Here is a 27278-nt window from a genome sequence, read left to right as displayed (position 1 = left end):
TTTTCTTATTTTATGAAAATCCCAAATCCTATCTTTGGTGTTTGTTTTGTATTCAGCTATTACAATCGCAGAATTTTAGCAAAGCTAAAATTGCTTAAACAAATAATCTTTACTTCTTTGTATTCCACTTGGAAGACATGAGTGAGAAAAGCTCCTAGAGATGGCACTTTGAGCCTCAGAATCTTTTATTAAATTAGCAGCCAAATGTACATTAAATAGACTGCACTGCTTTAATTGTACAAGTAAAATCTCAAGCAACCAGGACAGGGAACAGCTACGGAACATGCCAGGCTGTGATCTACACTCATTACATTTTGATTACAACTTTTACAGCATAAAGACTAACATGTAAAGTAAGCCTTAAACTATTTAACAAAACAAAGGGTGGCAACGACGTGCAATATAAAGTTAGGGTAGTACAAAATTCTGAACTGTGACTGCACACATTTTTCATCTGCTGTGAATTTTTGTTTCCCACCCAGAACACTGGATTTAGTCCTCCTCTCCTGTTATTCTGGCTAGGGTGTGGAGCAGAACCTCTACCTATTCACCCACTCAGCGTGCATACAGAGCAGCTTCTTGTGCTCCATCAGCTCTCACATGCAAACAGCCACCACTGTGGTAGACGAGATGTCCTTAGTACCCTTCACAATGTGGTGAGGAATATTTTTTTGTTTGCATCTTTGGTGGGCCACGTACATGGAGAGCAAGGGAGCTGGCAGGGCTGCCACTGAGACTTGCTCTCTCCCTCCCCTCACTGGTGCAGACCTGCTGGGGCCAGGACCACAGGCAGTGGTTGGAGGCTGCCATGGGAAATGGTGGCACAGGGCTCCCCTTCTCTGCCTCCAGCCGCTCCCTGGGTTCACCATCTCTTCCAGATCACAGATCTTCACCTACAAAGCAGTCCTCTCCTACTTCACTGCCACCTGGAAGCACCAATATCCCGTTCCCTGAGAACGGCAACAGCCCCAGAGTATCACCCCTCACCACCACCGCTGCGTGGCGACTACATTGCATTACTGCGACGTGCAAGCAAAAACTCATTCATGATCCTGTATCAAATACCTGTATCACTTATCCACCCAAAATACCACTGTTTACTCAAGCACTGAAAGCATAAGGCAACCTAGAAAGCTGGTAGTGTATCAGCTTGGGCAGAAACAGAACAAGCTCTGCTGACAAGTATTAAAAAAAAAAGTAAAAAAAATACAGCATCCCTGAGCTCTTCCAACAACTGGTGACCAAAAGGGATCAGTACAGGGAAGATTCCCTGGAAAGCACCCAAACTGTGATGTTTATAAAGACCTTGTCTGTATCCATGGACACACTTGGAAAGAACTAAATATAACATTTTTCATTACTTAATTGTGTCTTCTCCGAGCTTTTATTTTCCACTTCTTTCCACTATTTTTTCTTTGTGTATTTGTTAATTTGAGAGTTTCTTCTTCTCTGCCTTGTAGGCATTTTGCTTCTGTTTTCATTTACCCCACATCTTCACTGTGAATTTCTTAACTGAGTTTGAGCTGCACCTCACTGCATTTCCAGCAGAAAACCACAAGCACTAGTTACTGCACACATGACCCTACTCCAAAAAGTATGAGGTTAACTGCCCTAAGAAAAAAAACGCAGAAGCAATAAGTGCAGAAAACATGAGCTATTCAGAAAGACAGTTTCTGAAAAATATACATTGAAATTACTTTTATTTTTGCTGGAATTTAAAAAACATAGGAATATTGACATTGCATTTAAAAACCCCAGGAAGTTAAAGATTATACATTGTTGCATCTCTGAAATCCAACACTGCAAAGCTGGAAATCACAAAAATGTCTCTATCATGCCTCTTTTAGGAGATACCAATATATATATACGAACATTTTGAAACAAGATTTTTAAAGAAGTGTCAGGCTGTCCAAACTTGAAAGCGCTCTTCATTAAATACACCAAAATCTGTCACTCTTCTGGGGGGGGGCCACTTTCAAAAAGTTAGACAATTCAACAAACAAGTTGTATGAAACACATCAAACCCCAGCTCTTAACGGAAGGAAACCTGGCATATTTAAAGGGAACCATGGGGCTTTAGTTGGAAGATTTCCATTTTACATTTTGAGAAGTGTTGCTGTGTGTGCTGCTTGTCTTTGTTCTCCTCGATTTATTAATATTGTCAACTACTACATTATGGGTGTTCTAATCCTAAATGCATACTTTTAAGTGGATATAATCATTACTTTCCTTTCCTGTACTGCAAACAAGGTACGCTGACATTAAAAGTAACACACAGTTGTATGCAAACAGAAATAGTCATTTAAATTACCTGAAGTTTGGAAATAGGAGTTGTGAATTTATACAACCATGGTGCAGATTGTATGATTTGTCTTCACCAGGGTTAAAGCAGTATATACACAGCTGTGTTAAAATGACACATTTCTCCTCAATGTGTCAGGTAAGAAAAGCTTTCTAGAAAAGTCCTTTTGAAAGTCATCATCTTGAAAGTCTTGCAGCTGCTACAATGAAACAATTCAAACTGCTACCACTTAGGCTCCAGATAAGTAGAGAGGAAAATTAAATGCTTAAGAGTAGTAAGTGTCCATCATGAATACTAATGGTTATGGGGATGAGACCTCCAAAAGAAAGGTCCTGCCTGTCCCACTAGTTTATTGACTGCAATGACAATCAATATTTGTGGAACTCACTCATAAATACCATCATTCCTATTTACTTAAAGCCATGTCCTAACAGTAAGAACGACAACAACCCTGGGGGGAAAATCACATTAGATGTATATATAAGAACAATATAAAAAGTGACAAAGTCATATTTTGTTACAAAAAAGGTTTCTCTTTTTTTCTGAGAATTTCTTTTTAAACTAAACAGGCTTTCAATTCTTATGTCAGAGAACGGGGAGGGGGGGGAAACCAAATCCTAAAATTCTGATGTTTAGAAAAAAAACAGGAAAACTATTTTCATACTACAAAACATTTCACTTTACAAAAAACCCAAAGAGTTGTTCTATTACCTGCATGATAAAGGCAAAATGGGACACGAAATGGTAAGAAGATCTTAAAACTAGACCTCAAGTATTTCTGGATAAAATTCTCTACTCTGATCTCTGCAAGACTCTCTGACCTTAAGGGGACATCTGTACAGGGAACGGATGTGTGTGGAACCAGCCAGAGAGATGCTATGGATCAGGAGATAATCCTGCCTTTATTTTGGTGTTTTATCATTTTTCCAGTATAAACTGATATGGCATGAAGCACCCCCACAATATGATGCAGGTACATTCTAACAATTTCCAACATGAATCCCAACATTGTTGAATTTACTTAACAGTATAGTCTGTCAGAAAAATTAAAATCTGTTTTATTTTATATTCTTTATGATGAAAAGTATAAACTGCACTTTTAAATTAAATCATGCTCCGCCAAAATCGGTCTGCTTTAAGACTGATAACTTCAGTGGAGAGAATTAAGATGTTTTGCAAGTATCAATTTTCTGTTAAAAAATGTCCGCAAGACAAAATAAAAAAATTTTTAATTTACAATAAGCAGTGTAAACAGCAAAAACAACAGAAGCCACAAAGTTTCACGCACCAGCCACTGGCAGACAGGTAACTCCAAATACTCATAGAACTTTGTATCTTCCTTTGTTGGTTGGTTGGTAAGAATTTTGCTGCAAATAAAGGAGAGAATAACCACAGTTAAAAGTGAAAACGGATAAATGAATTGCAGTAAAACCCCACTAACAATACATGTAAATATCCCACATTACATGTAAATAAGCAGTTCCTTAGAAATCTCCTTCCTTTGGAAAACATTTTTACGGGGAGCTCAACAATTTTGAAAATGAAACAGAATATCAATAATGGCTCAGCAGGACCACTGAAATTGATGGTGGATTTGAAAGGCTGCTTAAGAGAAAAAGCCAAGGACACTGTCAAGTCCAATGTAGTATCACTGAAGGTTATTTTAGAGAAAGCTGAGGTTTCTTCAGCCAGAGAACTCAAAATACAATCTCCCAAAAGAGTGTCTTGAAAACATGGTACGCTGAACACAGCCGATTATTAGCTGGGTATGCTGTAAAGTGACGGCAAAACAAATCTCTCAACGTATATAATAAAGTATTAAAATGAGGGGAATCATTTTCTCCTCTGCCTGATGATGCTGAAATTAGGAAATTTACTGGGACCTAACTCTTTAAGGGGTCCTCATTCAAAAAGCTCTGTTAATGTGTTATCTCCATCTGCTGGCTGGATAACAGCCGTTATGTCTGTCTGGCTGAACCCAGTAATATATCTTCTAGGCTGTTCAATGAAAAGTGGTTTTGAGATCTATAGATCCCAGCCCCTGATACTAATAAAAATGTATGCCAGAGTGTCAACATTTGTAAAAATTAATCTCATGAAGCATAAACTAAGGCACTTCCCCTCTGGATTCTAGATATTTCACTCACCAATCTGATGAGCTCCTCTTTTATAAGTCGTGTGATTTCTGCTTTTGCTTTCTGCACAGCCAGTTCATTGGCACCTGAAGGAAAAAAAAATATTACCGTCTTAATTTCTGTATGTGAAGCCTACAGAATAAACACTGCTGGCTGCTTTCAGAAACACTGTAAAACTTGCTGGATATCTGCAACTATTTGCTGAGGAACACTAGAATTGTATGGACTGCCACAGCTGGACTGCGTTCTGTTTTAAAGGAAGATACTTAAAACAGACAGTCATAAATTAAATTATTCAGAAATACCTAGGATTAGAGGTTTCTTTGAGAAACACTCTACTCAACCACCATGAGATTTGCAAAGTTTTTGTTGTAGTACTAGTTAATTTCTTAATACCTTCAACAGCCAAACCTCACACAATTCTGTTTTCTTCCTTATTTCACACTGGCACAGATGTCCTCATGCTTATTCTAATCTATGTTTCTTGCCTTTTTTCCTTCTCTTTCTTTCAAACAGATTCCATATGTTTGCTGCTGTTCTGTGGCAGGTCAGTCTTCTGAGGAGAAGCATCTCTGTCATCCCCATGTGTCATTTGACAAAGCATATCAAGATAAACGAGTGCTTCTTTAGTAATTGCAAAGTAACTACAGTGGGTTTGTAACTAAGCATCCAAACACTATCACTGCAGGGATTCCATGTCCAATTACAGAACTTGGCTCACATCTTTAAACATTTACAAAAACGAATACATACTTTCTATAGCCAAATAAATCTTTCGTTCTCCTTCCTTGGGTTCTTTGCCTGGAGGGAAATAAGTTCCTCTGATTGTAATAGCAGCTTCAGAATATTCACTGATTCTCTGTAGCGCTTCTTTGGAGGTAACTTTCCATCTGGCAGTCTGCAAGGTAAAGGATATGGAAGGATCAACAAGAAGAAAGGCATCGTGCAAAATGGCAATCTAAAGGTCAGCTGACATTTTAGACAAACAACAAGAACATGCACTGCGAAAATCACTCACAGCATTCTCTAAAAATGTAGACTGAAATTTTAGCCAGTTATGTTTATGCAAGTATTCAACAAAATCTGCCTCTTGTGTCAGAGCAAGATAAAGGTATGGAAGAAGGAGAACAGAGAATGGATACACAGTACTATTGAAGCAAGAACTATAATGACCTTCCATTTTGCTACACTGAAAGTTCAAAATCTGTCATTTTTTCTTGTGATTTTCTGAAGCAGCACTCAAGTATTTTATTTAGCACTTTTTGTACAGGAATAGACTTCAAGGGCAAGCATATACTGTTACTGGCTGCAAGTAACTGCCTTTAAGAAAATAAATGCTATTTATTTCTACACAGTTCATCGGCTAAAGACAAAAATAAGTAAACTTAAAATATCCATAAATAAAGCCTAAGGAATAAACACTGCCAGTTGTTTTTCATAATCCTGTAAAACTTATCCCAAATCTCTACAATATCCTCAAAAATACTTCACTATGATAAATGCATCCCATTAATTTAGACAATTAAATTACTAGAAAGTATCTAGTAGATTGCTGTAAGTCATTTATAGATCAAGACAAATTTTTTTGTCATGGTGAGCTTCGGCATTCAAAATAAGAGGACTTAGGACCAGACTGGGGAAGCTCACACTGCTGTTTCTGACAGGAAGAATGATCCCTTCCAGTCCTCATTCCGTTTCTCAGTTCTGGTAGACTGAGCAAACATACCATGTATCCTACCTTAAACCACTGCTTTTCCAGAAGCCAACTTTGGAATCAGCCTCTAAAGGCAAATTGTACATCCCTGGATCAAAACTTTGCCCATTACATAGTCTCTCTACAAGAGGTACCTTATCAGCCTTCATCTGACTGTCAGAAATTACTGCACCCAAAATCAGGAAAGCTACCCTATGCCCATCTTACACATGACGGTAGCAAATGGTTGGGTGGTACTTCTGTAAAAAACAGCTTACAGTCAGCTGTCACTCTTGCTTTAGGCTATCACTTTGTCATCTCAGATCTGCACTGTGTTCAGTATTATACATGTGCACAGTGCAACATGAGTCCATCTCCCTTATAAAGATTTTCTGGGGACGTAATGAGCAGTGATGACTCCCACTGAAGAGCTGCCATATACATCATTGTTTCTGAGAAGATAGGATGCTACAGATTATTGAAGAACAAAAAGAAGGGCAAAAGAGAGCTATTTTTTTCTAGTACAGTTCTAAAAAAAATAAATTGTAGATCTTTGAGATTTTATTATTTGCAGACACACACGAGGACAACAGAACAGTTACCTGTCTAGCCATTAGCAGCAGGCAATGCTTTGTACCTAACAAGCGTATCCTTAAAGGGTTACAAGAATTGTTAGCAAAATTACAAAAGCTACACGTTCTATGAATGAGAAACTGCTCAGGATAAGAATTAACAGGATTTCTGAGAGGGAAGGGCAACAAACTAATAACACTACAACTTGATAAAATAAGGCAAACCTGGACAAAACCACAAAGACAAATACAAGGAATTTGTGTTTCATACTGTGGAATATAAATCCTCAAAATAACAGATGAGGTAGACTGTAACAGCAAAATTCTGAATGGCAAAAATACTAAAGTAAAAAAAAGAAAAAGAAAAAAGAAAAGCAAAGAGCAGTACCAGTCACATGGCCTTTGAAATAAAATGCCAGATGGTGACAAAGATTTGGATATGACAGAAGTCAGTGGCAGAGGGCAAAAAGATTTTTGTATAATAAGGAATGCTTGTTTTTCTGATATTCTCTGGAATATGTCCAAAGCATTGTGCATCTATAAGCTGAGAAGTAATCACAGATAATGCAGTAAATTCAATTAGGTATGATAAGAAATGGGATAAAATATTTTATTGGTATAACCAGTTACAGCTATGAAGACAGCTTTTGTTAAGTAATGGTCTTTTACACTTGATTATAGCAAAATGATTACTCACCTGTGGGAAGTCATTGATCTCTAATTCTTCTTCATATCTCTTAAAGGATTCATTTTGTCCTCCATCCTGTTTCTCTTCCTCCTGTTTCTCTATGGGCACATAATTAAGCTTAGCATTGATTTTTTCAGCCAGTTGCTCTGCAATGGTCTTGGCAGATACAGTAGGTGCTTGAATTGTGCCTCCTCTCAGGATAGCATTTGTAGCCTGCTGCATCACATCCTGTATTAAGAAAAAAAAAAAGTCCACACTGAGACCAAGGTAGCCAAAAGAAGTCCTACACAACCACAAGGGTTTCATTAAAGCTTTCTACATAATTGTCCACATAACAAATACATCCTCTGAATTTTGCTTTCTCTTCTTTCCTTCCGCGCAATAACTCTGCTCACACCTGCACAGAAAAGATGTTATTGGTCTTTTGTATCTTCAGCTCAAAATACCTTTGGACTTTCCAGACCACATTGTTCTAACACTACACAGATCATATATCACATGCTTCAGCAGAGAAAGATGTTCTGCAACTCTGCTAAAGCTGAGAAAGCCTAATTGTGTAATTCTATCAGTAACAAATTAACTCTTTGCCTGGGCAGACAAAGCATTTCCAGTTCTGTATTAAAAATCATATTAGCTCAATTAACAATCCTACAACTTATTGAGTTAGCCCAGCACAAATGAACTAAATAATGCTCTATGTTATTAGTGTGCAGAAACACTAACTAAACTGGCAGCCACAGAACAAAGAATTGAACAACCTTAAAAAAAAATAAAAAATAAAAATTGCTCTGTAAAGAGTCTGACCTTAAAGTGGAAAGGGACCAATACTTGTGCCTCTGCTCCAAGATTCTTCTGGGCATTGATTCTCAAAGCCAATCTTTTAGCAATTTCCAGTTTTTCTGCATTCCCAGCTGACGGTGTAGGAGCATTCGACGTTCCTGGTGCTGCCATGTCTTTTACTCTTTTCTTTGAATTAAACATGCTTTCAATTTGTTCATCAATCTAAAGAAAATAACAACTATTAGATCACTGCATTTACCATTAGATAATCTTATCACCCTAAAGAAAGAAAACACTGAGGTATATCTAGATTACATGCTTTTAAATAAATTAATCTCATAAAAATGATAGAAGCCTACCCAAAACCACAACACGGAAGCAACAGAAACCTAATAATCAGGAAAGTTTGAACATAGTATTTACTTTAAAGGTCATGAAAAGTAGTCTAACAATAGTCTAACAAACGTTAAGAAAGGAATCTAATGAGGATTTAGAAATAGAAAAGGCTACTAAGGATTTCTTTAAAGCACTGAAAGTAAAAAAACCTGTTTGTAATTGAAAGCAATCATTCTATTTAATTTACATAAGAATAATATTATAAAGAAAAAATGTGACATTTACATAACTACATATATTATTTATAAAATACTGGTAAGTCAGAAAGAGACTTTAAAGATCTTCACAGATCTTGATCTTCATAGCTGTATATATTTTATACTGAAGAATGCATACAGATTTAACTCATGGAATCAGTCAGTAGCATAGGATACAGAGTAACAAAAATCCATGCATTCTGCAACAAGTTATGTAACCTACTGGGGAAAAAACAAATACATTGGAAATCCTTAGGCAGTTTCAATGTTATTTTCAGGTGCTTACATCAACAGCTGTATCTTCATCATCTGAATCCTGCAAGCCAAGAGCTGCTTTTTGTAGCTTCTTTCTTTCATTAGCCAAAGCCTGTTCTGTTTCATCAAATTTAAAACCTTTGCCAGAGAATCCACTGCTTTTTTTAATCAACTTTCCCTCCTGAAAACAAAAACAGGTATTCCATATTTAGAACTTTAAAATTACAATTGATATTTATAAATATAAAATTATACAAATCATTTTGAAGTTATTTATTTTAAAAAGCAAATCCTGCACATTGAGAAAGCTCTTCAAATTAAAATCCTGTATTTTACAATTAAATGTAATAAAAAAGCTATGTTAATTCAGCAGATAGAAACAATACGCTATTGGGATTTTCTGTAAATACATATTTTAAATGCTTTTCAAATGCAGTAAACAAAACCCTCCAGTTTTCGTATTGGAAAAACTCTGAAATCGCTCTTCTCAGCCTGAGCAAGATCCTCTAATGGTGAGAGTTCTGGAAACAGTAATACAAATTCTGTAAAAGAACTTCATTATCTTTTACGTGAATTTTGATAAAAGCTGAAGTGACCCTTACACGGTAGGCATTTCTTTACCTCATACCAGATGACATCTAAATTCTCAAGAACAGTCCTGTAAACGACATTCAAGATCCTAATCTTGAAAACACTTACATGCTTACCTAAGCATACATATGTGTTCTCAATGAAATCCGGAGATGACTCATGTATGCATACTGTGCAACTGGACCCATGTGCATACGCATTAAACCCAGACCAAAGCCCACTACAGAACAAAGAATGACTTACAGCCTTCTGTTGGTCTTTGAAGTCAGCCCAGAGCTTCTCTAAATCAGTAGGAATTGGATTCCCCGACAATTCCAAAGCCTTAATGATATCACCAGCATACCGTGCCTGATCCTCAGTAATGAATGTATATGCATACCCCTGGTCAAAATTAATTTAAAAGATAATAAAGAAAAAAAATCTCTAAAGACACTTTATCTCTAATGAAGCACCCTTGCACAGATGCTGTTGTTCTGGTCAACAAAAGTAACCATGATATTCACGTATAAACTTTTTTTAGCGAGAATATAGAATGAATAATGTGATTTCCCAGGAAACTGTAATCAACCACAGATGGCAGAAACTGAAGTCTTTCCTTTCAATCTTGTCATAGTTAAAAGTTTAGAAAATAAAATCTTATAAATTAGCAAGGCACATTTCCAACACTGAAAAACACCCAAACCTTCAGCCACAAACGGGATTTAAAAGAACATTCATACATCTGATGGACGTGTAAGTTCCAACTTTCATAGCACTAAAATTCAAAATATATTTTACACATGATCACTCAAACCCCTTCGACACACACTAAAGGAAAACCCTCTTCCCTCCAATGATGTCAACTACTCCTTCTGTAGCTATCCCTTAGAAACACCTTAATCAAGCAATAAATAAGGAAAAAATTTCAGTAATAACTAAAGCAGGCAATGAATTATACATACTTTATTGCCGGCTCGTCCAGTTCGGCCTGCTCGGTGCACATAATCTTCATAATGGTTGGGACAGCTATAATTGACCACCAGCATCAGTTGTTTTACATCCAAGCCCCTTGCTGCTACAGAGGTGGCCACCAGAAGTTTGCAAATCCCATTCTTGAAATCATTAATTATGCTGTCCCTGTCATACTGATCAATACCTGCAAGAAACCAGACAAAATAGTAAAATTGTAAAGCTCTGCTTTGAGCCAAAGTAATTTGTACACAAGTCAAAACACCCTCCAACTTCAAAGAACCAAAAGCCTAAGCAAATAAAATTTCAATACATTCACACTTTTACAGGCGAAATGTCGCAACACTCTCCAAACCAGCCGGCTGCAACAAGGTCTTTTACCATCTCATACCAACAGACTCTCCGTACCAGTCCCTCTGCTGCCTCCTCCTTGTCTCTCCTCATCCAGGGCACATGTTCTCTCTCTCTTCTCTGCTTCTTCCTCCTCTCTCTTCCTTGGCTGCCCAACCTCTTCACAGAACCAGCCACACCTGCACTTCATCTACACCAGCCAACCCCCGCTTCTGAAGCCAGCCCACATTTGTATATTATCAACGCTAATTAACCCAGCTTCATTCTTCTACAGTGAAACACATTAACCAGAATAATAAATCTCTTAGCCTATTATCCAGAATAACAAAACTTCTAGTTTTTTTCATTACAAAAAAGACGCTTTCCCATTCCAAGATCCTCAAAAGTTTCTTTAATGTAATTTTCTATTTGATTTCTTACACTTAGCTAAGACCTCATCTGGAGGCTCTGTCTGTTCTCTAAAAACAATAGAAATCTCAATAGAATGAGAATATTTTTCCCCTCTTCCACTGTTGCACTAAATGAACAGTGGTTTTGTAGTTATTGGCTACTGTAATTTTAAGAGCATTATATATAGAAAGTTTTAAAATACTCTGGGATGGACGATATTCTAGAGATTTCCTCCTCTTGCTACTAAACTACTTCCGTTATATTAGTACTTGATGGCAGAAAAGTGAAACAGCAGCTGCTGTTATTGTGGAATCTCAAATAAAAATATCACATAATATGCCCCCAATGGCTTCACTGTTCTACAATAGCAAGTAGTTAGCAATATTCCCTGGGAGGTGTTAACTCTCAGCAACAATCCTGTTGGACAGAGACAAGATTTGGCATCTGATGAGATCTCACAGGGAATAAAGAGCAATTACTGAAAACTATCACATCTCTTACAAATTAAGAGACAAATTATCTTCCCCAATTATAAGCAAACCTGCTTAGGAAGAAATAATAAATGGTACTATACAGGAACTAAGTAACTTCACTTTCTAACTACTGAATACCAACATTCTGGTTTGGAGTTGTTTATATAAATCTTTAAGATTGCAGATTACCTCCATGAAGAGACAAGCAAGGGTAAGAGGCTCTCATTAAATCTTTCAACAACCCATCAGCGTGTTCTTGTTTATCTACAAATATGATAACTGATCCTTTCTCCTGATAGTGTCCAAGTAGCTCCAGTAACTTCAAAAACTTGTTCTCCTCTTCTATGACAATCTAGAAAAATACATACAAAAGCAAAGTAGAGAGAGTGTAACTTGTATCTTAGAATCATAAAATCGTATAGAATCATTGAGGTTGGAAAAGATGTTTCAGATCATCAGGTCCAACTGTTAACCTGGTACTGCCAAGTCCACCACCGAACCATGTCCCCAAGTGTCCCATCTACATGTCTCCACACATGACTCCACCACCTCCCTGGGCACCCTGTGACAGTGCTTGACCACCCTTTCAGTCAAGCATTTTTTCCTAATCTCCAACCTAAACCTCCCCTGGCGCAACTTGAGGCTGATTCCTCATCCTGTCACTTGTCACCTGGGAGAAGGGACTGACTCCCCCCTGCCTACACCCCCCTGTCAGGCAACTGTAGGGAGCGAGAAGGTCCCCCCTGAGCCTCCTTTTCTGCAGGCTGAGCACCCCCAGCTACCCCCGCTGCCCCCCATCAGGCTGGTGTCCCAGACCTGTCGCCTGTCTCTGGACACACTCCAGCACCTCAACACCCCCCTTGGCGTGAGGGGCCCCAACACTGAACACAGCTGAATTTGAGGTGCAGCCTCACTAGTGCTGAGCAGAGGGAGACAATTACTGTCCTTGTCCTGCTGGCCACACCATTTCTGACACAAGCCACGATACACCTGGGCACACTGCCGGCTCATATTCAGCCCACTGTCAACCAGCACCCCCAGGTCCTTTCTTAAGTCATTAAACACATTCAGGGTGCATACAAACAAAAATTAGGAATAGGAGATGACTTTTTCAGGCTGTTTCCACAGCTAGTGACAAAATTGCTGTTCAGCTTGGTGGTATTTTTAAAATCAAGTTTTTAAACAGAAAGTGATCACATTGCCTTTGCAAACTGAGGTTAGTTTATTCTAACGTTTAATAAGCTCGCTAAACTTTTAAAAATAAAAGCTCTGTGGGTATATTGGTTTATATTCAATATTGCTGGAAATAATCTTTTGGAATCAAATGAGAAGATAAAGCAAGGCAGATGTGTGATACTCACAACATGTTGCTCCACATCAGAACAGACAACGCTTCTGCCTCCGACCTGCACTTCTATGGGTTTACTTAGAATTCTCCGAGCTAGTGCCTCCATAGCTCTGGGAAAAGTAGCAGAGAACATGACAGTCTGACGATCAGGCCTGACGTTGTCTACAATGCGCATAACCTGGTTTAAGAGAACATTCCTCGTTAACACCCAAGCGCTGTAATCGTACTTCATGCACAAACAGAGCTGTCATCTTTAAAGTCAGGTGGTATCTGCAGTACACAGGCTGTAAAACATTTCTTTACAGATCTCTCGGGACCTAGATGCTGGCATTGGAAGAAAAGCAAAACTTGCTGGATTTGAAAGGAAGCCGAGTGGTAATATGCAACCTGACAACAGCCCAGCAGAAACCTTAAGACATGCAGCAGAAACCCTACAACTCAAGACACAAAATAAGGCAGTTTTCCTAGTCTGGCAGGACAATATAGCCTGATGACAACTTAAAGAGAGTCCCGGATGTCCAAAGCTGCCAGCAAGTAATTCGCCACCAACATTTCCAACATCTTGTTCCTGTCTCCTGCACGACATTGCTAGGAGACATCAAACACTTTACAAGCAGGCTACAACTACTAATATCACACCTGTATCAAGGAATTACATAGGGTTACAACATGGTCACAAATATCCAAAACAAGCGTGCAAGAAAAAAGGTAAAACAGTATATTAGAGAAAGATCTAAGCCATGTAAGAATTTATTGAACACAAAGCATGTGAGGATAATAGAAAAATTAAAGTCAGTTGTCTGTATGTAGCGCATCTTTCTGAACACTTGTTGGCAGTCTAATAGTAACGTGGCATTACAAAATCCTTTAAGCGGAAAACAACATCTTTGGCAATATCACTCATGTCACTAATTACCTGAGGCTCAAAACCCATGTCAAACATTCTGTCTGCTTCATCAAGTACAACATATGTGACTCTACGGAGATTTGTCACCCGACCTGTGAAAGGAGAGGAAAAAACACATGGGAAACAAAATCAAATGGAAATCTAGTTTCCCTCAGGAATATATTTTTTAAAATGATATATGGTCTCACTATCTTCTAACAAAGACATTAATTATTTTTTTAAATAAATTCACTAAATGTGAATTTTAATGTTCTCTTTTTAATCACATATACATTCTGGGAAATGTGTAAGTATGCACAAGGCCCTTTATTTTGTCAAACTCTTCTCTTGCATACCATCATAGGGCCAGAAGAACCTGTAAAATTCAGAAAACTGCCCTCGCCAAAACACATCATAAAACTAAGACTGAGATGAAGCAAGGAGCCACATCAGCCATTATCTGACAGCGCCACCTAGAAAAAAACATATTAGAGATTACAGCGCATGTGTGGAAGGCAAAGTCCAGTGCTAACTGTTGCAGCCTCAGAAAAATTCCTTTTACACATATAATCTGTAACGCTTCCTCGGAGCTAGAAATAACTATTTGAGGATAATCATACTAATTCTAATTAACTGCTAATAATATGCATAAAACAGAGTAAGCAGTGTTTTAAAAATAAATATATGTAAGATTAAAACCTACCCAGTACCACTACTAAATTTAAAATTAAGAACCACCCCAAACTCTGGGACAGCTGGAAACAAAATAAGCAAGTTGTGTATCTGTGAACATTTTGAAACTATAAAGATGGACAGGATAATTAGCACCCTTCCCAAACAAAAAGCTAAGAGATTCCCTTTAATGAGAAGGATTTAACTCAAGGATTTAAGAATCATACTTTCAAACAATACAAACATGAACACATTCAGTTCCAAACAACTGTAGTGACACTGTCAAATGCTCTCAGAATGGAACAGATTTCTCAAATTTTCTAGAAATATCACTCAGATATGCGCCTATCAAACTACAGTAGAACTTGGTCCTTTCAGCTTCAGCAAATTGCAACTGAATCCTCAAATTATTTTTTAGAGATTTAGCGCTGCATTTCTTTAAGAGATGAAATTCATACTTAAGGAACAAAATAAATATTTCTTAAAATCTACGTATCTATTTAACTTCTTAACAGATTCATCCCCAAATAATAAATCTGTAAAATTACTTGGGAACAGCATTAATGTACCTACCTTTGACGATTTAAGTCTTGGAAGCCCAGTTCTATATGTCTTGAAGGTACTTTTTCCACAGAAGTTAAATAATGTCAACAGTTTAGTAGAGGTTTTGATGTGGAATAATTTAATAATAAAACTTTATCTAATAAGCATGCAATGGTTACACTAGGACAAAACCTCTTAAAGCTGCAGTGGCTCAGTTTAATCAATCTGAATATCTGATACAAAGTCAGTTCTTTTACTTTGAACAGTTATTTAGGGAGGGCTTCTTTGTTTTTTAAAACCAACAGATAGAGGCAGTCAGATGCTCTTATGTAAGAGTGGGTAACAGCTGAGCTACTCTAACAATAAAGAAGTATCAATGGGCAGACAAAATAAGCAGCTCTTATATAACCTTTATCTAAATGACTTGAAGTTAAAAAATTTGGACCAGCACATTAAGTTTAAAATGCTAAACATTCTGAGAAACTCTTCAAGAATGTAGTATTTCCTGTCCTCCCCAAAAAAGTCAATTAGTGCTATATATTCTCAATAGCTAGGTAGTGCAGCCTGAAGAGATATAAAAAAATTCTGTAAGACCATTTATCAAAATACATGATCTTTTGAATTTGTTAGAATTACACAACAAATATAAAAAATTCTCCATAGCAAAAAGTTTTCTACTCACCATTGTTTGCTGCTAACATGTCAATCATACGTCCAGGTGTGCAAACAATAATTTCAGCACCTCTTTTGAGTTCAGCTATCTGATTTTAAAATACAGTAAGCAAATGATTAGAGTGGGGTTTTGCTTTGGGTTTTTTTCTGACATGTATCTCTTTGCAAAAAAACCACCAACGTATGCTGTAATACAGCTGTTCTACTAATGTGAATTGTTTATGTAAAGATTTAATTAACGATTTCTTTAAGTCTTTGGAAAACTTTCTTTCTGAAAGGGTAACCTCTGACAACTTAATTTACTTTCATCTTAAGTAGTTATGAAGGGGATATAGGCTTGTAGACAGTTAAAGGCCTATAAGAAATGTCACGTGTTATATCAGGGACAACTGATACTAAATAAACCATGTTCCATCACAGACAGTCACTTGTGTTGCTTTCATAAATGGGTGTGTGTGGGGAGAAACCCTTGAAATTAATCTCTAAATTACTCTTAACATGCAGTATTTAATAATGCAATAAACCCAAAATTAACACTTTCTGGATTTTGTTATTTTGAGGGGAACTTTTGTAAAAATACAGCTTCTCAATAATTTTCAAACTATCACATCCCACTAATAGTTGAATTACTGTGATGCTCAGTAGATACCTAAAAAAAAAATCTGAAACTTTTAAGGACTATACAATTTTCAAGAAGATCAGTATGTTTAAAGCTAAGTTATGTGCAAATGCTTCAGCTTTACCATAACTACCATTCATGCAGAGAAAATGAATTAGGAAGGCTGCAAATGTACTGGACTCACAACGAAGAGAAAGGGACTAAATTAAATGCAAAATTAAGATTAACTAATAAAGTTAAGTACGGTATGTCTTTTGTGTACCTGTTCACTGATTCCTGTTCCTCCATAAACACAGACAACTCGAAGTCCAAGTGTCTTTGAGAATTTCTTACACTCCTTGGTAATCTGCAAAGCCAACTCACGAGTAGGTGTCATAATGACAGCTGAAAAGCAAAGCATTTTCATTATACATTGTAATGTAGGAGATGTTGTTATTCATACAATAAAAATTAATCTGTAATTATGTTTGCAGCAATTTACTTACATGTATTTTTAAAAATACATATTTTTTTTTTCACAGAATTTCTTAAGACAGTTAAGAAAATGGGGTGGAAACCTGGTCAAAGTTTCAAGATCAAAGGAGTAAGGTCTCCCAGATATATGGACATGCAAGTGCTCTTGAAACAACAGTAGACAGCACATTGGTCACAAACAACATTAAATATCATGGTCTTCATTAATGAAATTAAAAAAAAAAAGCCACTCATTAATGGACATTGGTAAGTAAGCATTCCTCCCTATAACCAACCCAAGAGAAGAACTGAAGACACTTCTAAAATGTATGTTTGAGTTTTTATTTATTTAAATAGTGACTTCGAAAATAAAATCTTTATACCTATGGGACCTTCTCCTTCTTCTAACGCCCTCTGATCCATAATGTGTCTGAACATAGGCAACAGAAATGCAATAGTTTTTCCGCTTCCTGTTTTAGCAATGCCAATCAAATCACGTCCATTCATAATTGCTGGGATAGCCTGGGTTTGAATGGGAGTAGGCTTTTCATAGCCATGTCTTAAAGAAAGGAAAAAAAGATATTTTAAGAACAAAACAGGATTTTACAGATGTGAGTCACAAAGTCATCCTAAAAAATTTTGCACATTCATTTACATACGCATATCAGTGCCATTCAAAAAATACAACTTAAAAATGAACAGCAAAAGCATGATACGAACAGCGCAAGGCATAATTCGTAACACTAGCTCAATACTGAGTGAGAAACACTCTGATGACTAGGTATGTAATGTCTACAAACATGGACATGTTGCATTAAGCGGCAAAGAAAAGGTGTTTCACACTAATGCATGATAGAACACAGTGAGCAAAATCAAACATGATATATATAGTTCATTAAGTGCTCGCTTACTTTTTGAGGGCGGTGAGAATCTTCATGGAAATACCACACTGTACCCAGGTTTTTATTGGTTTGGGGCAGCCTTTTCCCTTGACTGTAATTCCCTCCAACTCCAGCCTGTATACGTTCACCTCTGAAATAGAGTTGCATTACAACAGAGTCAAAATTGACATTTCTCTACTACCTTCACCAAAAAATTCTTGATCTGTCCCTGAACATGACATACACATTTTATCACCACCAGAAACACAGTTTTTAGCTTGTTACACATAAATACAGGAGGTATGTGGAAAGGACCCGGGTAAATTTTTCAATCAAAGCCTCATACAGAATTAAAAGTTATAATAGTGACCTAACTGATTCAGTGTTTTTCTATACCAAGTTGCTCCAAAAGCTCTTTATAATAAAAAAAAAAATTGCCGTTTCTTTGCATATCAAAATCTGTCACTCTCTTCCTTAATAGTACCCCAGGTGTTCTGGTTGTGTTTGTCCTTACCTTCTTGGGTCATTTTAGCCAGTTCTGGTACTTCAACATAGAAGTTTTTCCGGAAAGGTTCATATTCTATTTTTCCGTGATCCACTGGTTCCAGCAGCTTTCTCTGCTTGGTCTGATAGCCAGTCAGGGCAGTCTGAAGATCAACTTCCTCCTCTTCTGAAGAATACTGTATAGATTATAATTTGTGTGTGAATCAGTGTGAATGGTATTCTGAGAGGCTCTGGTTTTTCATTTATAGAGGAACTTTACTGAGAAGTAACAGTTACCCCTTATCCGTTTAGACCAGATACTGAAAACCCACTCTCTGTTTAAGAACAAGTCCCAGTTGGTCTTCCACCTAGTTCTTTCATGTTTCTCCTAAACCCTAACGTGCACCATGTTCCGTACCACTTTGACGACTTTACCAATACCACCTGCCAGCCTCATCATTCAGAAATAATCACTGCCACACAACAGAAACTGTAAGAGGAAAATACTAAGAAAAAAAGTCCAGCCAGCATACCACTGACCTGTATCCCACTGCAGCCACAGCTTGACAGATGCACCCAGCTCAGCTTTAAACGACTCCTGCATCTGCAGCAGCACAGAGCTCGGCACGGCCCAGCTGAGTCTCAGTGCTAGCGGGGCACCCAGTCTACGACTCGGGCAAGGCTGTCCCTCCCTCCAGCTTCCCGACAGCAACACACCCATACCCTCAACAACGATTCGGGCCTACAGCACCACACAGCACCACATTAAGTACTCAATATTCCTGTTCTCCTGAAAGCACTTCACGAAAGCAGTTTGGACACAAAAGAATAATTCTGAGAAGTTCAGGTCCAACAAACGAGCAAGATGGTTCTGCGAGAATCCCAGAGCGCTGTTCTGTTAAAATTCAATATTCACACTGACCTGCCACTGCCCAACATGCAAAAAATCACATACTGTAAAGACTAGGGGAAGATCTACCAGCTCACTGAACCAACATCCAGAGAGGGCAGCTTACATTTATCTACTTGTACCACCTCTTCCTACTAAAACACATTTGTTATTTACAGCGAGTGTAACAGAAAATGCTTATATTTTTGGTTTAGGGTGCTATCTACTAGAACACATGAGATGGCATAGCATTTGGCAGCCCTAGGCAGAATCAAACTCCTCTTCTACAAATGAAAACATCTACCTCTCATTTGTGCTAAGAGATGTCTCGTTACGATTTAGCAAGTGTTTTGAGATCTGTAACTTCCAGGTCGTTTGAAAATTAGTGTATTTATACTTACAAAGAAACTCAGCAGAAATTACACACAAACTCTATTTTTTTCAGATCAGATACATGCAACTACGTACTCAGCTGCTCAGTCTGCACATGCAAACACTCTACACTAGCTCGTGGGTCATTCAAATACAGGACCACCAGAACTGGCTGCCCAGTTTCAGGAATGTGAACTGAACACACACTACATGTGACAACACCAGCCTGGTCATATTAAGAAGAATTACAAAGCCAGACAACCTGATGCATTCATTCAGTTCCTTCTGAAAAAAACAAACCACCACCACCCAGTACAAACAACTAGAAACTGTGTAAGATCAAAAATCTTGTGACCACAGTTCTGCAAATCAAATAACTAAATGTTTATCTCCTACAAGATGGAAAAATCCCAGGACTATCTGCATTCTCATGCCTCTTGTAAGAGGCACGCTGCCTTTTCATAGTAGAAATACAAGACACTTCCATTACCTCCATTGCATCTTGGTCATTCTCCATGAGCTCCCCTTTCTTCTTTTCTGACTCTGCAGCTGCCTTTTTGGTTGTCACCACGGTTACTACCTTGGTAACAGTTGGTCCAGATTTCTACAGAAATTAAGAAAAATTATTACACTGTCATATAAAACAAAAAACATACTGTATAAAATATACAGAATATTTGTACTTCTGAATGCATTATGCTGGGGTTTGGGGTTTTTTTCTGCTTCAGTGAAATTTTATCAGACTAATGCTTGATAAAACAGCCTGATAAAAGCACAAAGAAACAGGCATTAAATGCATCTAACTTCATGATTTTTGCATTTCTCCCTTTTTTTTTCAAAGCCATTTTGATATTTAAACACAAAGCTATTTAGAAGTCTAAGATAAGAAATCTTAATCAGTGATTTTACCTTTTCACTCCCACCTCCACCTTTCACACTTCTCATATTGAACTTCTTCACCTCTTCTTTTACTTCTTCCATATAAGCATCCAAAGGATCTAACTCTTCATCTTCAACCTCATTGCCTTCTTTTTCTCCTTCTGCAGTTTCCTCTTCATCATCTAATACGAGCAAGAAAGATGGGAATAAAACAGGGAAAGAGAAAAGTGCTCCTGTGTGTCAAATTATTAGTCTACCCAAATAGTTACAGCTCAGTTTTATTACTGTATCATTTTTCCTCACAGAGATCTCTGCGATTTGTTAATCTTAATTGTATCTTAAACCATTTGAAGCCATGACCAGATTTAGGCTTTGTTATTTTATAGTTCACAATCTGAAATGTGATTAAATGCTTTGAAGATAATGTAATAAAATATTAAGAACAAAATTATTTTAACTGTTATATGGAAAAACTTAAATACCATCATCATCTTCTAAACTCCATTTTTTCCCCTGTTTCATCTCTTCAATTTCTTTTTTCAGTTCTCCTATGTTTTCCATAGCTTTCTTGCGTTGCTCTTCCCTCCACTTCTCCACTCTTTCTTTTCGTTTTCTCATTTCTTCCTCTAGTTTGTTCTGATCAAAATTCTATGAAACAAAACAACCAAATAGTGAAAATTAATGGCCACTGGCTTTAGCTTAGGCTTCTTCAAATAAACATACCCGTTGTGTGAGCATGCCATAGAAGGCTGGACATCCACAAACTTGTCACAACAGAAGTAGATGAAAAATACTAGCATCAAGTATAGCTTTTTCAAGTAAGAAATGCAGTTGACTATTTTATTTTTCATTATACTAGCTGGTATATGATTTTTAAGATAACAGCGCATGAAACTTTATTTTATTTACTATGATCAAAATGTAGTAACTCACTGGTGTGAGTAACCTACAACTGCTAGTTTGTGAATTCCTCATCTTTTCATGTCACGGAACAAAGCAAAGTGAGCTTCCCTCCCTCCTCCTTCAATTGCTACCTGGGTTCAGAAGCCAAAACAATTTTCAGCTCCTCTACTGACACCTAATACATGAAAAATGGGAGACCCCTCATGCTTGTCTGTGGTTTGCGGTCTAAGCAGTTTGAAATCTTGAACTGAGAAGAATGTTTCTTATGCCAAGAACTGGAAGCATACCCCGTTACAGGAGTCTCTCTGTTACTGAAGAGATTTTGTGGGGATTTTGTCCAGCTCTAAGAACAGGTTTTCTTTTGTTAATGCAGTAATCTATGGCTAACTTAATTCCTGGTTTAAATTCTTATCTTTTAAATCTGTAAGTGTTAAAGGTTTCTACCTCAGTGGCCACAGTATTTGTGGTAGCATCTTTATCCTTCTCTTCTTCTTTGTCATCTTTGTCTTTTTTCTTTTCTTTGGAAACTTCCACACCTTCTGTCTTTTCTTTAGATCTTGATCTGAAAGGCAAGATCAAAGACTTCTTAGAACATGACAGCTTTTCTCAGGGGAGGATACACGTGCTGCACAGAAACAGAACTATGAACACCCTGTACAGATTTATGTTTTCAAGTACCGTAAAAAGCACACTGCCTCCCAGAATATCTTTCTATGTCATGGAAATATTCCCATTAACTACCAGAAATGTAGAATCTATTGCAATCCACCAAGTCACATGCTTTGGTTCTGTTCTTCTCATTTCTTTACAGGGAAAGTTGCAGACTGCATTTCCAGAACACTTACAATTGATACGCTAGTGGTTCTGCAGCTTATTTTACACCTCCTTGAAGACAGCAGTTAGAAAAGAGATACTAAAAATTTCCTGTTTGTTGAATTTCTAGAGAAGGGTAAAGTGATATAGCATCTTGCCACAGAAGTCTGAATGTCCCCCTGAGCATTCAGTACTGGCTGAAAGACATAAAAACACTCTCCCAGGGAAAAGCTACTTATGTAACTCAAATGTAACGTGCAGACCTGCATTTAAGACAAAGCTCATTTATCACAGATTTTATTATCCTTACTTGCTTCCAATTAAAAAAACCCACCCACACATCCAAACCAAACATGCTAACTCATGATAATAAATGTAAAATTCTCTTCAGCCAATTAAATCTCATTAAGCCATTTCCATAGGGCTATTCTAATATAAATCATACGCTTATTCCAAAAGACTTTGTGATTCCAGCTTCCCATAATTTCCAGGTTGTCATCGACCTGCTTATATACAGACTGCTGTTACAACTTACGTTACAACATAACTTAGGTTACAACTCCACTCCTTTTACAGCATAGCATGATTACATGCCGTTTGTAATTACATCTGAAAATAGCATTACAATATATTTGAAAGAACATGACCTGCAGTGAGTTTTTACACATTTCTGAAGTCAACATCAAAAAAGTTCAATCTTCACCTCTTTACTAGACAGTTTATTCGGCTGCAAACCCCTAAGACCAGTACTTGTCAAATCCATATTGATTGCAGCACTAAGCACACCACAGAATTCAACAAACAGCAGATAAACAGGTGGTGGCTTTACCAAAGCAGACTTCTTGAACTTCTCTGAAGTGTTACACTATATACTTTATTTTTCTGCACAAATATAAGTAAAAAAGAACAAAACCCACAACAGATTCCAGACTTTATTGGCTGACATTCTTTAGAACACCTTTTGTGTAAAGAATGGATGAAACGCTGAGCTCAGGTGCAATCAGCGGCACTTGTAGCAGTTTAGAAATTCCTGTTCCAGATGTCACCGTGATGCTGTTTATAGATCCCCTGCTGCTACCCTACCTGCATTTTTTAAAAGCCCTTTATGTTTCCAGAGAAATATAGTGCTTTACCTGAGAAAGAAAATGATACAGTGAACACTGCACTGGAGCACATCTGGCAAGTAAAACTTACAATTCAACAGTAATTTACAAGTTCAAAGGAAGTTATACTTCAATGTAATGACTGTGGTAGAGAGCACCTGTACTTTATTAATTTGGGCATATATTCTGGAACACAAAAGACTACTTATTCATACTGGAACCTGAGATATCAATGAAGCATTACAAAAGAATGAGAGTAAGTCTTAACTTTAAAGTTAACTGCTTTTTTTAGCCACTACAACTTCCATCTTTCTCTCGTAAAGAAACATTCTCACAACAAACTGCGTTAGGCACATTAAGCAAAGGGAAGAGATCCTAACAGCACACTCGCATAATATTCTCTTGTTCTACAAACCAAAGCTTTGCATAGCTTTGCCTGACAATTCCCTCCATGCTACCAAGAGTTTTACAATATTTTGTCACTGTGACATTGATTGTAACTAGAGAACCCAAATACCTGTTTTCTGTTTTCCTGTTCTTGCTTGGACTGGAGGATCGAGACCGTCTGCCTCTACTTCTGCTTCTAGAGCGCCTTCTCTCCCGGCTCCGGGATCTCCTTCTCTCTCGGCTCCGTTCCCTTTCTCTACTTCTTGAACGTCTGCCACAAAACAAAATTGTATTTATTTAGCATGTGATCAGAGTGTAATTTTAATCTGCTCTTGAGGAGCAGGTTGTAAAAGGAATACAACAATCATCAAGACCACTAAGAACTTACAAACTCCAGCACCAGCAGCTAGGAACCATTTAATAGCAAAAAGATTAAGCGTAGTAAAATTTATCATGAACAACAGCAAGTAACTAATCGTAGCAGTGGAAGAACATCAATATCCAGAAAACAGGCATTTTTATCTACTTTGATTGGAATTAACAAGTCATACCTTTGACGCTTTCTGTCACGCGACCGAGACCTCCTCTTGTCCCTGCTGCGTGACCTCTCACGTCTACGTTCTCGATCCCTGCTTCTGGAGCGTCTGTCTTCTCCACGTTTTCCTCTTTTGTCAGATGGAGAACGACTTCTGGAACGGCTACCAGAGCGTCCACGTGACGCAGAGCGCTTCCGATAATGTCTGCATCGTAAATTCACAAAAAAAGACGAACATGAGTGTAAGAACAATTTGCAGTTAAAGGATACTTGTCACATTTAGGTGGACAGGCCAAAAAGAATTATTTATATAAGTATATATTATTTAATATAGGTATATTCCTAATGATGCTGAAATTAGAGGGATTGCTTAGTCACATTTTTGTTTTGGTTTTAGAGTACTACTGTAAGCACATCGTGAGAACACTGGAACATAAAGAATAATTTCCTTTTTAGAAATCTACTGATTTCCATTATACATAGGAAAAGATGAAGACTCTCTGAAGCTCTCTCAGAATGTCAAACAAATAAAATTGTTCTTTGCTGCTTTTAATATAATGCATAATTTTTAGCCAGGTAAGGTGGGTGGGTAATTCATACCTCTGCTCAATGGAAAAGCTGTCAAACTGCAATTAAAGAAACATAAACCCCTGAGCATATGTGACACAGCAATGGTCAATGCCTTTACAATGCTAACATCCATAAGATCATCAAACATCACAATAGAAGCTTCAAGAAGTTAGCAAGGCTTCAGAGGTGTGTGAGGGATGTGGAAGTCTCTTTTTTTCCCCTCATTAACACTTTCTTATCCCAATCAACTGTGGGAGAGTAGGGCTAGGAATCCTCTAGGAAACTCTTGCTGAGCATACTAGTCATAGAGGGGCCTCATCTGTGACCATCTCCTCTTCCTTAAAGTCCTCATTTTCAGTCACCATGCCAGAATAGTTCCTTTTTTCACCCTCCTGTAGCTCAGGACCCACAGACCCTTTTTCCTGACAAGCCCAAAAGCCAGGCTTGGGAAGCAGAGGAGGCAAGACCTCAAGCCCCCCACCTCTTTCTTTCCCTTCCATTACGCCACACCGGGTTGTATTACAACAGCATTGGCACTAAAAATAACATAGTTTATTTCAGCACTTCGGTCTATTTGGGTATCACATACATTTGGAATCAGTACAGTGGCAGCATGATATCCATGTACTGCCTCTCAGGAGTATAAGCGAACGCAAAGAACATCTGTCAGCATTAGGTATCTCTCATCTCTTTCCCATCTCTGTCACAAAACACCATGGAATCTGCTCCATACTTCCCCTTTTTCTAATCTTTTAGTTTTGGAAAACAATTTTTTTTTTCTCCAGTTTTCCCCTACAGTACACAATGCAGTCGAGTACTTGATTTCAGGTTTCAAAAGCCCTAGTCTGCTCAACGTTACATCAACTCCAGCACATGCTGCCCACCCCACCCACCATTCACTCTCACCTTCTTACCATTTCTTAATTTAAAAAACTTTGTGCATGTATTAAAATAGAAAGTTAATAAAAGTTTAAACCCACTTTTTACATTATTTTCAGTCCAAATAGAAAAAACTCGTCATTATCAGAAGAGAAGCTGTGCTGTGATAACCAAGGCAGTCCTGCCAGCTTGAGCATCAGCCCTTTGGTGTTCGGTTCCCAGCAGATTTTGCAGCCTGAGTGTCCAACAGTGCCTGGCTGGCAACAACTGCTGCCCTAGCTCGTCTGAAACTAATTTAGACAGATGCACGGGACTACCCAGCTCTTCACTGAATCACTAATTTGAACCCAAACCAGCTGTTAAAATTTCCACTCATCTGCCTCTCCTGGTGTAAATCCCAGCGATGGATGCGGGCAGCGGTTAGGGTGGAGGGACAGCAGCATGCAGGGGATCCTGTGTCCCAGCGTTAGCGTTAAAACCCGACGGTGAGGTTAAGCGAGGGAACAGGGACATGTGCCACAACAGCACCGGCAAATTACGGAGTTGGTTTAAAGCCTGGTAGGTGTGAGCAGCTCCAGATCACGGGGCAGCACAGGCATGACCCAAAACACGCAACATACACCGTCACATTACGGCTGGGTCTGTTCCAGCACCTGATCAGGTGTTTAGAGCCGCTGCGAGAGGACAAAAGATACATGATCCTGCAGAAACTTGAAAAGAACAAGCAAAACCGTCTAACCCAGGTGAAAAAGCCTGCCCGGCCGATGAAGCCAGCGCTACTGTGCTACAACAAGGCAGCAAAGGCCGGGCGGGCTCGGCGCGGCCCCCGTGCCCCGCGCACAGCCCCGGCGCGCCCGCGGGCCAGCCCCGGGACCGGGCGGCGGGGCCCTGGCAGCTCCCGGGGCAGCGCGGCCCGTCGGGCCCCGAGCCCCCAGCCCTGCCGGCGGAGCGGAGCCAGCCCCCCGCTCCCGGCCCCGGGGCCTCGCCGCGACGGCTCTCTGCGCGCCCGCCGCCCGGGCCGGCCAGCAGGGCCCGCCGCCGCCCTTTGTTCGCCCCCCCCGCCGCCACCCGCACCGCACCGCACCGCGCCGCAGAGAGCCGCCAGCCCCGGTGCGGGCCATGCCGGCCGTGGCGGCGCCCCCGCTGCCCTCACCTGGACTCCCTGCCCATGGCGGCGGCGGCGCGCTCCCTTCGCTAGACGGCGGCGGCCATTCCGCGCCCCTGCGCCCGGGCCGACGAGAGGCGCGGCGGGAAGCTACCGCCCCCGCTTCCTGCCCGCCCTCGCCTGCCGCGCCCCCTGGCGGCTGGAGGCCGCACCGGCGGGGCCGCCCCACGGCCCCGGCCCCGGCCCCTGCCGGTGCGGGTCCCGCCCCGCCCCACAGCCAGGACACGCCGCCGGGGAAGGGGGCAACAAATGTACTTTTAATAGAAAACCACCAGCCCGGCAGTAGACGTGACACGGCGCTATGTACGTGAACAGGTGCGGTACGAACGGGAGCGAGGGGCTGCATTTCTTGACCGACGGCGCAGCAGCGTCGCTGGCACAAGCCCTGCGGGGGGCAGCGCGGCCACCCCCAGCCCCTCGGCGAACCCCGAAGTGTTGAGGGGCTGACCGGCTCC

General features: G+C 39.2%; 1 protein-coding gene across 1 annotated transcript; it reads right to left on the bottom strand.

Moving 5' to 3' along the window:
- Positions 1-1683: 1683 nt before the first annotated feature.
- Positions 1684-26924, bottom strand: DDX46 (DEAD-box helicase 46). The gene is made up of 23 exons (XM_040603710.1): positions 26812-26924; positions 24226-24414; positions 23805-23945; positions 21816-21933; positions 20951-21116; positions 20499-20650; positions 20080-20193; positions 18360-18525; positions 17876-17996; positions 17348-17523; positions 16774-16895; positions 15903-15981; positions 14036-14118; positions 13133-13297; positions 11961-12123; positions 10551-10744; positions 9853-9990; positions 9050-9199; positions 8195-8392; positions 7400-7618; positions 5191-5335; positions 4450-4523; positions 1684-3669 (listed from the first exon to the last, which is right to left on the bottom strand). The coding sequence occupies exons 1-23, from the start codon at positions 26826-26828 to the stop codon at positions 3622-3624; spliced, it is 3138 nt and encodes a 1045-aa protein (XP_040459644.1). The 5' UTR covers positions 26829-26924; the 3' UTR covers positions 1684-3621.
- Positions 26925-27278: the final 354 nt, after the last annotated feature.

Source organism: Falco naumanni, chromosome 8, assembly GCF_017639655.2.
Source record: "Falco naumanni isolate bFalNau1 chromosome 8, bFalNau1.pat, whole genome shotgun sequence".
NCBI lineage: Eukaryota > Metazoa > Chordata > Aves > Falconiformes > Falconidae > Falco > Falco naumanni.
The sequence above is the reverse complement of the archived record's forward strand: the minus strand, read 5'-3'. Positions and strand labels throughout refer to the sequence as shown.

Excerpts from the sequence above, each read along its gene's own strand:
- DDX46 (XM_040603710.1), bottom strand. Across the intron at positions 9,200-9,852 it reads TCAAAGACCAACAGAAGGCT|GAGGGAAAGTTGATTAAAAA; the intron begins GTAAGTCATTCT and ends TTTTGTTTTCAG. Across the intron at positions 4,524-5,190 it reads GATTTATTTGGCTATAGAAA|GTGCCAATGAACTGGCTGTG; the intron begins GTATGTATTCGT and ends TTTTTCCTTCAG.